This window comes from Nansenia antarctica (genome assembly GCF_963989245.1).
Source record: "Nansenia antarctica genome assembly, chromosome: 5".
Classification (NCBI taxonomy): domain Eukaryota; kingdom Metazoa; phylum Chordata; class Actinopteri; order Argentiniformes; family Microstomatidae; genus Nansenia; species Nansenia antarctica.
The window spans coordinates 18,187,086-18,198,600 of record NC_137690.1 but is presented as its reverse complement, the minus strand read 5'-3'; the positions used below and the strand labels follow the sequence as shown (position 1 = coordinate 18,198,600).

General features: G+C 40.4%; 3 protein-coding genes across 3 annotated transcripts; 2 read left to right on the top strand and 1 right to left on the bottom strand.

The window, feature by feature from the left end:
- Nucleotides 1-2,420: 2,420 nt before the first annotated feature.
- LOC308157829 (transmembrane protein 233-like) lies at nt 2,421-5,695 on the top strand (the record flags this gene model as incomplete). The annotated part of the gene is made up of 3 exons (XM_080531430.1): nt 2,421-2,606; nt 4,049-4,183; nt 5,633-5,695. 3 exons carry the CDS (start codon nt 2,421-2,423, stop codon nt 5,693-5,695), a joined length of 384 nt encoding a protein of 127 aa, XP_080387556.1.
- An 825-nt stretch (nt 5,696-6,520) lies between these two features.
- prkab1b (protein kinase, AMP-activated, beta 1 non-catalytic subunit, b) lies at nt 6,521-9,625 on the top strand. The gene is made up of 8 exons (XM_080530778.1): nt 6,521-6,629; nt 7,385-7,544; nt 7,905-8,074; nt 8,180-8,273; nt 8,364-8,478; nt 8,761-8,894; nt 9,035-9,103; nt 9,310-9,625. Exons 2-8 carry the CDS (start codon nt 7,401-7,403, stop codon nt 9,385-9,387), a joined length of 804 nt encoding a protein of 267 aa, XP_080386904.1. The 5' UTR covers nt 6,521-6,629; nt 7,385-7,400; the 3' UTR covers nt 9,388-9,625.
- A 158-nt stretch (nt 9,626-9,783) lies between these two features.
- LOC308157828 (phospholipase A2-like) lies at nt 9,784-11,241 on the bottom strand (the record flags this gene model as incomplete). Its single annotated transcript, XM_080531429.1, has 4 exons — nt 9,784-10,337; nt 10,638-10,765; nt 10,879-11,035; nt 11,208-11,241. The coding sequence occupies 4 exons, from the start codon at nt 11,239-11,241 to the stop codon at nt 10,213-10,215; spliced, it is 444 nt and encodes a 147-aa protein (XP_080387555.1). The 3' UTR covers nt 9,784-10,212.
- Nucleotides 11,242-11,515: the final 274 nt, after the last annotated feature.

Here is an 11,515-nt window from a genome sequence, read left to right as displayed (position 1 = left end):
TTAACAATAACTTGTTGTACTAATGAGCAAAGTAACAAAAGTGAACCTACATCCAGTCAGACTAAACCGAGTGCTGTTTGTTTTTTGTAAAATATTGTAAATACAGCTCTGTTTTGGGACCCTGCTCAAATTTGGGGGCTGGGAGGCATGGGGAGGGTGGCAAGGGGAGCCTGGGTGAAATGGTACAATCGTTTTTTTGCAAATATTTTTTATTTGGTTTGTTTGTTTTTGTCATTAAACCTGTTAGGTGTTGAAAACCTTGACTGTTACATATCATACTTTATCATCACAAGAATTGTCAGACATGGTTTCTGTCAGGCAAATTTAGATCATATGACACATGACATGATGTGACAATATAGGGTATGTGAGGGTTTATAACAGATATTTGTGTGTTTTAAAATGAAGAATTATTAAGGTTGATGATTGGGCTCGGGCCTCTCAAAGTGAAATGATTTTCTCTTCTATACTGTGAATTCACCAAGGAAACCCAGTTAGCAACATTGGGAGCGAGTCTGAGATGTTACATTCATGTGGGAGATGGCTGTCGGGGACACTCCTCAAATATGAGAGAAACATTCTGTTTCTTTCCTCATTACATGGTACTTTATGTTATTGTTGTTTTAGAATTGCTCTTTTGAATATGTGATGGTTGTAAAGGAGAAATGAAGGACAAACACGCAGGAACAGCCTGTAAAACTGTTACACAAAGGTATGATTACGGCTGAATTGTTCTGCAGATTTTGTGAGTGTGTGTGCGTGCGCGTTTGTGTGTGTTCATATTTGTGAGCGTTGTATATGTATATGTGGTCACACATATTGGCATCAAGTGTGTCAGACACTGTTGGGGAAGAGACATGTTGGTAGCAAATGTGAATTTCTAACTGCCATTTTGGTTTGTTATGTAAACTTCCTTGTCTCTGTCGGTGTGTGTGGAAGGGAAGGGACTCATTCTTGAAATGTGACATTTTCAGTGGTAAATTAGCACTATCGCAGAGGAGACCATGCTGTGGTGTATCATCCATTATGAGACTTTATCGATCCTCTCCCCCACCCCACCTCTCCACTGACAGAGACATTGCATAACTACTGCATTACACAGACTAGCCAGCCATGTTACCCATAAGCACATTTTTTTAAAGACCAGAATAATTTTGTTCAGAAATATTACGATGTTGCACTGGAAGGTCATAATAAAAGTGTTTTCATTCTAAGGTTAGTTTAAGAACAAGAGGCACTATCAATCTATCACCAAGTTTTAGATTTTGATACATTTTCTAAGCCTGCTGACTACCACGGTGGTACAGCCTTTGGATTCTGTGTTCACTCTAAAAGATAACTTTCTTGTCAACACTGTAACCCTATTTTCAGTTTTTTTTTTGTTTCTGTTATATTTTCTCTTTTTTTCCTTTGGGAAAACTTTTTAAAATTCCTAATAAATTATTTTAAAACATTCCACTCATGCTTTCAGTTGTCATTTTTTTCCACCAATTATTTTAGCAACATTAAGATCTCACTCAATATTTAGATTGTCATGAGTAAGTTGAGAAATGTCTGAATGAATGAGCACAAGCTGGTGCTCTTTATCAACAACACCTTCCTGAAGTTTGTAATTTTCTTGAGATGCTAAATAATAATAATGTTGGCCAAGAATACAAGATGTGACATTTATCCCTCAGCCTCGGCTCTCTAGTCATGGTGATGCATGGCAGGTTTGGGGTCTGGTGTTGGTTTAACACATTGGAAACTTAAATGATATGTTATGTTTCGCTGTCACTGCAGGCTCTCCGAGGCTGCTACCTGAGGTTCACCGCACATGTTCTCTCTCCTTGACCAGGTGTGCATCCCTCAACTATCTCACTCTCACCTCTCTTTCATCTGTCATTTTTACACAATTTTGATCTGCCCCTCTTTATATATGCCATTTAGCTGATGCTTTAATCCAAAGTGACTTACATTGCAGTGAGTGTGTACTCAGTGCATACATTTTTCACTATATATGGTCCCAGCAGGAATCAAACCCACAACCTAATCGTTATTGGCAACATGCTCTAGCCACTGAGCCACAGAGGACCTCTTTCTTCCTTCAATCCATGTGCATCTCATCCCTTGATCTTAGCCCTCCTATCACTCTGTCCATCTCACTTTCTTTTATCTCCCTCTTCCTCCGGCGCTCCTGCTATCTCTGACCCCTCCTCTCTCAGAGGGAGGATAGTGTTCACCCCTGACAGTAATTAGGTCATCTCCCATCTCTGGCCAGAGTCCCGTCGGCTCAGTCCTCACAGCAGCCCACGCTGCAGTCAGTCTTAAAACGCTCTCCCAGGGTTCTTTCTCCCCATCCATTGGCTGACTCGTCCTACCTCCATCCCTCAACTCTACTCTGTCCATCTCTGACCGGTGTGACCTGCTGATCTGGTCCGATGTCTCAAGGGACACCACAGCCGGACCTGAAGGCCAAGCACCCGCTGGATGGAAGTGCTGACCACCTGAGGGGCGGGGAGGCACAGGAGATTCCCCCGCTGCGGAACTATATCTTCCTTACCATCTTCACCTGCTTCTGCCCAGCATGGCCCATCAACATTGTGGCTCTGGTCTTCTCTGTCATGGTGAGTCTGATCCAGAGTTGAGTCACCCGAATGTGGTTTGCTTCCACCTCAATGGGAAAGGAATATACTGAAAGTGTGTTTTGATCTAAGACTGTTGATTAACAGTACAACTGCATGGGTGTCACTTCAGCCAGGACAAAATGTCTCTTCGCAGTTTGGTGCCATGTGAATAATCAGGGCAGATTCTAAGCTCAATGAACAGGTCATATTAAATGTGTTTGCATTTATTGGACTGAGGGATGTTTAAGTGTTATGGATAAACAGTGTGGACTGCAGCTGTTGAAAACGTTAAATTGTTTCTGGGAAATGCCTGCTCCTTACAGTATGAAACGCATGCTGCCTGTTGATGTACTTGTGGATCTGACTCTGTGAAAGTGAATCAGTGCTGTATGATCATCTGATGGTTGATGAGTCAGTCTGTGAACTTCAGTCTCATGAGTTACAAAAATAGCCTCTTCACCTCTTTGAGCTCCCTGTCAGTGTCACACACGTACTACATACTCTATATGCTGACTGTTCTGTTATGACAAGAGCTAAGCTCAAGTTATCTAACAGGATATTATATAGGCTCCCTAAGGTTAGTGTTACCCCACTGATGTGTTGCAGGCTTTACAGTGAGAGTGTAGGCAGCTGAAGGACATTCACACAGCTGAGGCATATGGATAGAACAGGAGTACAGCTTCAAAGTTAATGTTTTGTGTCGGACCCTGTTGGGTGATAATGAATAACTAAATACAAGATTTTGAACAAAATTGGAAACAGCAGCTAGAGCAGTGATAAGAGTGGAAAGCAACACGTCTAGATTTGGAATGTCTCTGTAACTGACAGGTTTGGGAGTTCCAGAGAGGAAAGCAACACTACTGTTTACCTCTTTCCCCTCCATTACACCAAATGTTTGAGAATGACAGCTGTCGCAGCTTGGTGTCTGTGAGAAACAAGATGAGGAGAGGAAGACATCGAGTAGTCCATTGCACTCTGATATACTTTCCTAATATAAACATTATAGACGGTGTGAGACAGACAAGACTGCACAAGAGCATTTTCTCTTCAACTGACTACCCAGAAGTGATTCACATGATTTAGTATTCAAGCTCATGCTCGCCCTTTCATCTGACGCACCAGATTGATATTGCATTTGCTTTCTCTCCTTTCATAGTATTCTGATCTCTTTAACTGGTCTGGAATGGGGTCAGCATTGCCACTATGTCTCACTATGACTCACTGGCTGTATGATAGATGGTTTCTATAAGAGTTGACAGGCAGGGTGGTACTCTCCTACTTGCTATTTAGAGAGTATGTTCATTTTCACACGGTTACAGATTGTTAATGATTGGATTATGAGGTATTAGACACAGTTTATTGATGGTTGATTCTAATGATTTGGTTAGAACTTTTCTCACTCACTCTCCCTTTGCTCAACCCGTCTCTCTTTTGTCCTGCAGGCCCAGAGCAGTTATGATGTTGAGGACTATGAGGGATCTCGGCAGCTGGGTCGTAAAGCCCTCCACATGGCGATTGCCTCCATGATCATCGGCATCCTGATCATCATTACCTTCTGCATTGTGCACCTTACCACGGTATGATCAATGGTATTATGTATTAATGGTATTATGTAGCTGAAATGTTTTGTTTTTTTTAAGAATATAATTCTTGTCAGCCCAACATTGACATATTCGCAAAATATATATATTTTGCACAACAGAGATATCATAATAGCAAACTTAGATGTACTTCCTTTTATTTATTATTTATTATTGTTATTATTATTATTAATAATAATAATTACTATTACAATTATTTCCATACAACTCCCTAGGGGGTGGTCTGATACCTGGAGGAGATATGTTGACGGAGGATGAAAGATGTCAACATTCACACAGAGAGATCATCTGCACCAGAGGGAAAGACACTTTCATGATTGCACTAGACATTCTCCAGAGCATCATCAGTTGCAACTGTCTATGATTTGAATCCTTTTTTTTTTTTTTTTTACAAGCCTTCATTTCAGTTTCATTTCTTGTGAATATTTTGCAGGTTAAACTTAATCAGTTTACTTTGTACAGAAAATGGGACTGGATGGATATCAAGCCTAATCATTCAGTATTCTTTTATGTATGCTGTTGACCTCATGTGATGGAACAGTTCCCTAGAGACCTTTCTTCTGACATACAATCTTTATAAAGATTGTGCAAATCTATGAAGTTGAGGCTCAAGTACTATGCATTAAGAGTACTATGCAGTTTTGTACAGTGAGATTTTATACAATGTTGTTTCTTTTTTATTGTTTATACATACTGAAAACACAAGTCTTGAACACTAGCCTGAGATGCATACTGTAGCAAATTGATTTATGTTCAGATGGTTGGAGGTGTATAATTCCTGTCATTATTTTTTACGTGTGTATGTTTCACATTGTCAACATTGTCAGCTTGAAGCTGCTTTTTGTGTTTTGCTTCTTGCCTTGCAGAAAAAAAGGCATGAACTGATGAATTGTTGATGTGTGGTAACATAACAATTTCCTTTCTAGAAGTCAAGTAGTAAAGACACTAAAGGGTATTTCTCTCACTCTCTCTCTCTCTCACACACACACACACACACACACACACACACGCACGCACGCGCGCACACACACACACACACACACACACACACACACACACACACACACACACACACACACACACACACACACACACACACACACACACACACACACACACCCCTCATACCCCCTGTCCTCCATTCCCACTCATTCTTGACACGAATTGCAATCTGCTGAGTCCGGAGGATCCTGTATTCTGATATGTAATCTTAGAAGCATTATAATGGCTAAATATAGAGGAGCTTTTCTTCCTTGGCCTGGGACAGAGCTACAACTACAGCGATGGTTAAACTTAACATTACTTGATGATTATGCAGATGAAGAATGCAGAAGTGAATTCAATGATGATGATGATGATGATGATGATGGTAATGATGAAGTAGACCATGACAGTTCTTGTGATAATCATTGTGGTCATTTCCAGGCTCTCACATTCATCGATGAGTTCATTCTTTATTACAATTTCAGTCAAGGAATTCGACAGTGAACCATCTACAACAAACTGAATGCATGCACACACCATACAAAACCAATACAGAACCATATGTCTACCATCCTTAGTTGTATAAAACTATGTTGGTGTAGTTTACTAAAGGTCTGAATGTTTAGCATGGTGTTTGGTGCTTTTTACACCTCTATCTGTGTTTATCTAAGTGTGTACACTTTTTTGGCGCCCCTGTGGATAGAAATGTGACTCCCAGAGTACAGCAGGGCCCAGTTCTGGAAACTGGATAGCCGTGAGAATGCATCAGAGAATAGGTCAAACTATGGTGGTGCATGGACACAGTTGGTTAGCTCCCTCCAAGGTCATATAGGTGGCTGTTTGGTCTTACAGATATTAACTGGCTGCAGCTCACCATTATTACGTGAATCATGTGTTTACAGTATTCAAATCTAACACACTTTAAACATGTTATTTTTTTACACATTTACAGAAATTAATGCTTGATCAAAGTGTAGACTTTGTAATGTAACATTGCTATACTATCTATTCATAACCTGTTCGTCTTATCTACTAATAGCTTGTCTCTTTCTTCCAATGTTTTTATTTATAATTTCTTGTCTAAAAAGTAGACCTATACTATAGTATACATTCAAAGTGGACTACCTAAGCAACCACAATGGTGTGGGAAATCCTGAAATGTGTTTCAGTTTACTTTCATCCACATTTCGTTAGTTTATTCAGTTGAGGTGACAAGATCCGAATTTGTTTTTCAAATACAGAACAATGGTATATGTTGGAAACATATCACAGACAGACGTGACTTATTAACTTGATGACCTCTAGAAGGAAACAGGAGGCGGAAGAGGTGTGTGCTTTTCTAGTAGGCTACAATGTCATTTACCTCGGAGCTTTCCACTTGGAAATGGCCATAACACGATAGAATAGGGAAACAAACTTTTTAAAGAATATAAAAAAGGTAAGAAACGCGAATCGACTTACACGTTTTATCATAGAAACGCTGTTATTGTGTAACCATTCTGTCTTGTTGCCTGTGCACAAGTTCGACAGACAATTCCGCAGATCTTATAGCCCAGGGAAACCTACAATGCCTATTGTGTGTGTGTGTGTGTGTGTGTGTGTGTGTACACGTGTACGTGTGCGCGCGCGCGCGCCCGTTGGCGGGGGATGTCTTGCAATTGTTTATTTAATATTACAACGTGTGTTTAGCAAAGACACGTTATGTTTTGGGGATGTAGTAATGTGCTTCCTCTTGTCATGCATGGTTTGTTTTAGCTCCAACGCCACACATCATTTCAAGAGATGTAGTGTTGTCGTAGCCTACTGGCTTGCCGATCGAAATGGCCCGACGAAATATTCAAAAGACTGCTGAATATCAGTACAAATTGCATTTGGGGAAATCCAAACATGGCACTCCGCATTTGCGCACAGTAGTGTGCAGGTAAGACAGAGGGTGATTGGCTAAACACCGTAGGCTAAATTGCGGAAATGCAATTGCTATGCCATGTTTGGAGTTTTCCACCGTGGCTTCCGGTGTAAAGTTAATTTGTATGGATACTAAGCTGCCTTTTGAATATAAGTGAGGATAAGTGATGCCGATCAGATATGGGCACACATGGTTGAATTCCGAAAAGATCATTACGACGACATTCCATCGTTGGAGATAGGCTTGTATTAGTATCATGTGTTAATAAGTAGAGTGGTTGTGACCAGTTGCTGCTGAGGCAGAATGGGGAACAGCAGCAGTGATAGGGCCAGTGGGGGTGAGAGGTCATATCAGCGAGATGGACAAGGGGCCAAGGACGGCGCACACCCTAAGATGCTGATGGACAGCACAGAGGATGCTGACATTTTTCAAAGAGAAGATGCAAAGGTACAGTACCAGGGAACAGATTGAACAGAATCCTACAGCTTCTATCAAACCAGCATTAGGCTACAATGTTCACACAGTGACTGACATTTCCTTGGCTCTTATGATAAAATACTGATGTTGTATAACTACAGATTAGGCCCAGTGTGTGTGGACTGTAATTTAAAAAAAAACAATAAAAAAAAAAAACAGTAGGCTTACTGCATAAACATTACCGTGAGGATTTGATTGAATTGCAGAAATGGCAGTACTCTTATCAAAAACAGATGTATTTGTGTGTTTAATGTATTTCTGATGGGCAGTACCAAATGGCTAATTATTCTGTGTGATGTTATTAATGTAAGTCCCTTCCTGACTGTCAAGGCTCCTCAGGAGATCCAGGAGTTTCTGGCCTGGCAGCGGGACCTGGAGAGTGACAGTACAAGTCCAAGTCAGGCAAGGCCCACTGTTTTCCGTTGGACTGGTGCTGGCAAAGACATATTTGTCTCTGGCTCGTTCAATAATTGGGCCACCAAGATTCCACTTAATAAAAGGTAAGCAGATATTTTGGCCTCTTTAACTTGAAACATGTGAATAATGGTTTATTATTAATAATTGACATTTCCTGCTGTATTGAATTGTGTTATGTACTTCCCTAGTCAGAACAACTTTGCGGCAGTTGTGGACTTGCCTGAGGGAGAACACCAGTATAAGTTCTGTGTAGATGGACAGTGGACCCTCGACCCGACAGCGGTGAGAACAAAGCCTCGCTCTGTCTGAATGATGGATATGATTACCATTTCTTCTGTGTTCTGTTCATCAATATAATTTCATCCTCCTCAGGCTGTTCAGACAACCAAAACGGGCACCGTTAATAATGTCATTCAGGTGAAGAGGACTGACTTTGAGGTCTTTGATGCCCTCATGATAGATTCGCAGGAATGCGCAGACATGTCAGGTACAGACACTGCTCCGCATCTGTTGTCCGTTATAACTCCATTTATTGGTAAAGGATTCATATAGGAGAATCACTGATGATGATGTATGAGTTCCCGTGCCTTAACTGCAGAGGAGTTTATAATCTGTGTTTATTCAGGGGACTAATATTATAATTTTCATGTATATCTCAGATGTGAGGGTTGAGAATTACAATTTATTGAAGACTGTAGGAATATTTCCAACGCATGTTTTGCAGAGTAGCCTATATGACTTGCATTGTTCTGGTGTTTGTCTTTTACAGACCTCTCCAGTTCTCCTCCAGGACCCTACCTGCAGGAAGCATACATAACCAAGACAGACGACAAGCTCAAGAACCCCCCCATCCTGCCTCCACACCTTCTGCAGGTCCTGCTCAACAAGGACACAGGCATATCTGTGAGTGAAGATCCAGAAGTGGTGAAGCATGTGCAGCTGCAGGGAGATTCATACAGGGGTGTCAGTATTCATTTTCACTGATGGGCATGTAGTTATAGATAGTGTTCATGTTTAGTTTTGTTTTTCTATATCTTGGACAGTGTGACCCAGCCCTGCTTCCAGAACCAAACCATGTGATGCTGAACCACCTTTATGCCCTCTCCATCAAGGTAAATCACTTCTGCTTCATCGAGGCCATGCACCTTAGCGGGGGTCAGGTTTGGCTTCTGTCAGTTGAATTATTGGACATGGAATAGTTCTGAATTTAGATTGGATTAATTGACAGCAACTCTGCATCTCATGAGAGGATGATTCAGACCTGCTCTTCTCTCTCTTCTATTCTGCCTGATCCATGTCTATTTTTTATTTATTTCAGGATGGAGTGATGGTTCTAAGTGCAACACACCGCTACAAAAAGAAGTATGTGACCACGCTTCTGTACAAGCCAATATAATGAAGATGTCCATGTAAACCTCAGAGATAGAGATGTTGTCTGTTTTTCTCTTGTATAATGTAGCTTTTTGTATCAATGATTAAACATCGCAGATTAATTATGAATAAGTTGACAATTTTCAGTCGACTGAAAAACTGTTGTAAAAAAACTGAAAAGTTGTTTGTTACAGCAGCAGAAGTGGAAAGATATTATTCTTTATTTTTTTTTACCTTTTTCAGCATAAAAGAAAGATTTTACTGTGTAATAAAAAGTATTTCTGTCCATGATATCAGTTGAACACAAAGGTGAAATGTTGTTTTTAAATATCTAAATGTTAGCTCATGGAACTGGAAATGACCTGAATGTGACACTTATCATCACTTTGATGGAAAAGTACCATGGTGTAAGAGTGAGACAAACCCAGCTGCTTAACCAGTCCTAAAAAGGAATGGAAAGCCGCCATAACACACAAACGTGTGAGTACACAGATACACAGATACACAGATATAAAACCGGTATGGGCTGCAGTGCAGACAGGTAATAGTGTATTTCACACTGATTATTGATACATCCTCCTATATTTTCAGGTATTTAAATCTCAATTTAGTTCCTTTGTGTTTTTTAAAATAAAATGCAAAATTAACAAAAACAAACACTCAAAAGAATGCCATATAATTTATGTTTTAATCAGGGTTGGTTGTGGACCGGGGTTGGCTTTCAGAGCAGGACCTCTCCGTCAATTGGCATCAATGGTGACATGGTGAAATAACATTCATTAAAATAAATGTTCAGGGAATGCATATTTGTGGTTTAAGATGTTTGATCTACTAGGGGATTTGTATTGGCTCAGTTGACACAGTGGACCTTGGGGTCCAGGTCCTTGTTCTCAGCGTTGTAAGCTGACTTGGCGAAACAATGGACAGCAACACGGTCACACTCGCACACAGCGGCCTGGCACTTATCGTTGTTGGCTGAGGATGTGGGTGATAACAAGCATTATTAGCAGTGAGCTGTACACCTAAAAAGCTGAAACCATACAGTACCAAACCTACAATTACTTTGCATCTGAACATTTTACAGAAGAACTTGGACACACTCACAAGAGCATTAATAGTTTGTACTGCTGTTATAACTGTCCCTACAGAGATCTTTTATAATTATATTTTCAAACATCTATAACAAGGTAACAAACGGTTCTGTTCCACTATAGATTATATTTCATGTTATTGTTTTAACTTGAGGATACTTTCATTTTAGTTTTAGAATATTACCTGAACAAGAGACCTGCTGATCGGTGCAGGAGTAGTCATAAACCTTGATATAAGGGAGGTCAGCAATGGCTGTGCAACCTGGAGCTTTTCTACTGGCTTCATAGCAGTAGTCATGGACCTTACAACACCTGGGAGGGAGGAGAAGGTGATGAGATTTTGATGAATACTCAAAAGAAATCCATGTATGGATTGATAGAAGTTGATATTGAGTAAAACAAATGAAAGAATAGGATTAATTTACCCATCCACCTCATCCCGTGGGGTCCCAGTCCCCCCAAAACCACACCAGCAGCCATAGTTGTTATAGAGTAGAGGGCTGACCTCTGGCTGGACGCATTTGATCATCTGCCCAAACTGCCACAAAGCCTTAGGAAGCAGTGCACCATGGGCCACAAAGGCTGGTAAAGGACAGGGGTGAAAATCTCAGCCAGACTCATTTACATTACATGTTTTACATTTAGCAGACGCCTTTAATCCAAAGCGACTTACATTATCATGTAAGGCAATGAAAGGAAAGTCAACAATCTTAGAAGATAGAAATTAAGTGATATTAGAGGATGACAGTTTTACCAGTCAGCAGCAGCAGGATGGCAGAGGTATTCATGGCAAAGGCAATAGGGGGGAGTGTGCAGCTTGACTTGCTCCAGCTTTATAGTGGTTGGAGAGGACTTCAGAGATAAGAAACTGAAAAGAATGACAACATCTCATCACTACAGTATTATCCTTTCAAGCTATTTTAAGGTTTACTTACAGGAAAATGTTTTGCAATGTCGAAACGAAGAATAACACATTTGAAATGAAAAAATAAAATAAATGTTGTCTCATTACCATATGAGATCAGTGATGAAGGATCTCAACCATATCTCAACATTTAAGTA

Excerpts from the sequence above, each read along its gene's own strand:
- prkab1b (XM_080530778.1), top strand. The coding sequence starts at position 7,401 with ATGGGGAACAGCAGCAGTGATAGGGCCAGTGGGGGTGAGAGGTCATAT. Across the intron at positions 8,075-8,179 it reads AAGATTCCACTTAATAAAAG|TCAGAACAACTTTGCGGCAG; the intron begins GTAAGCAGATAT and ends GTACTTCCCTAG. Across the intron at positions 8,274-8,363 it reads GGACCCTCGACCCGACAGCG|GCTGTTCAGACAACCAAAAC; the intron begins GTGAGAACAAAG and ends CATCCTCCTCAG.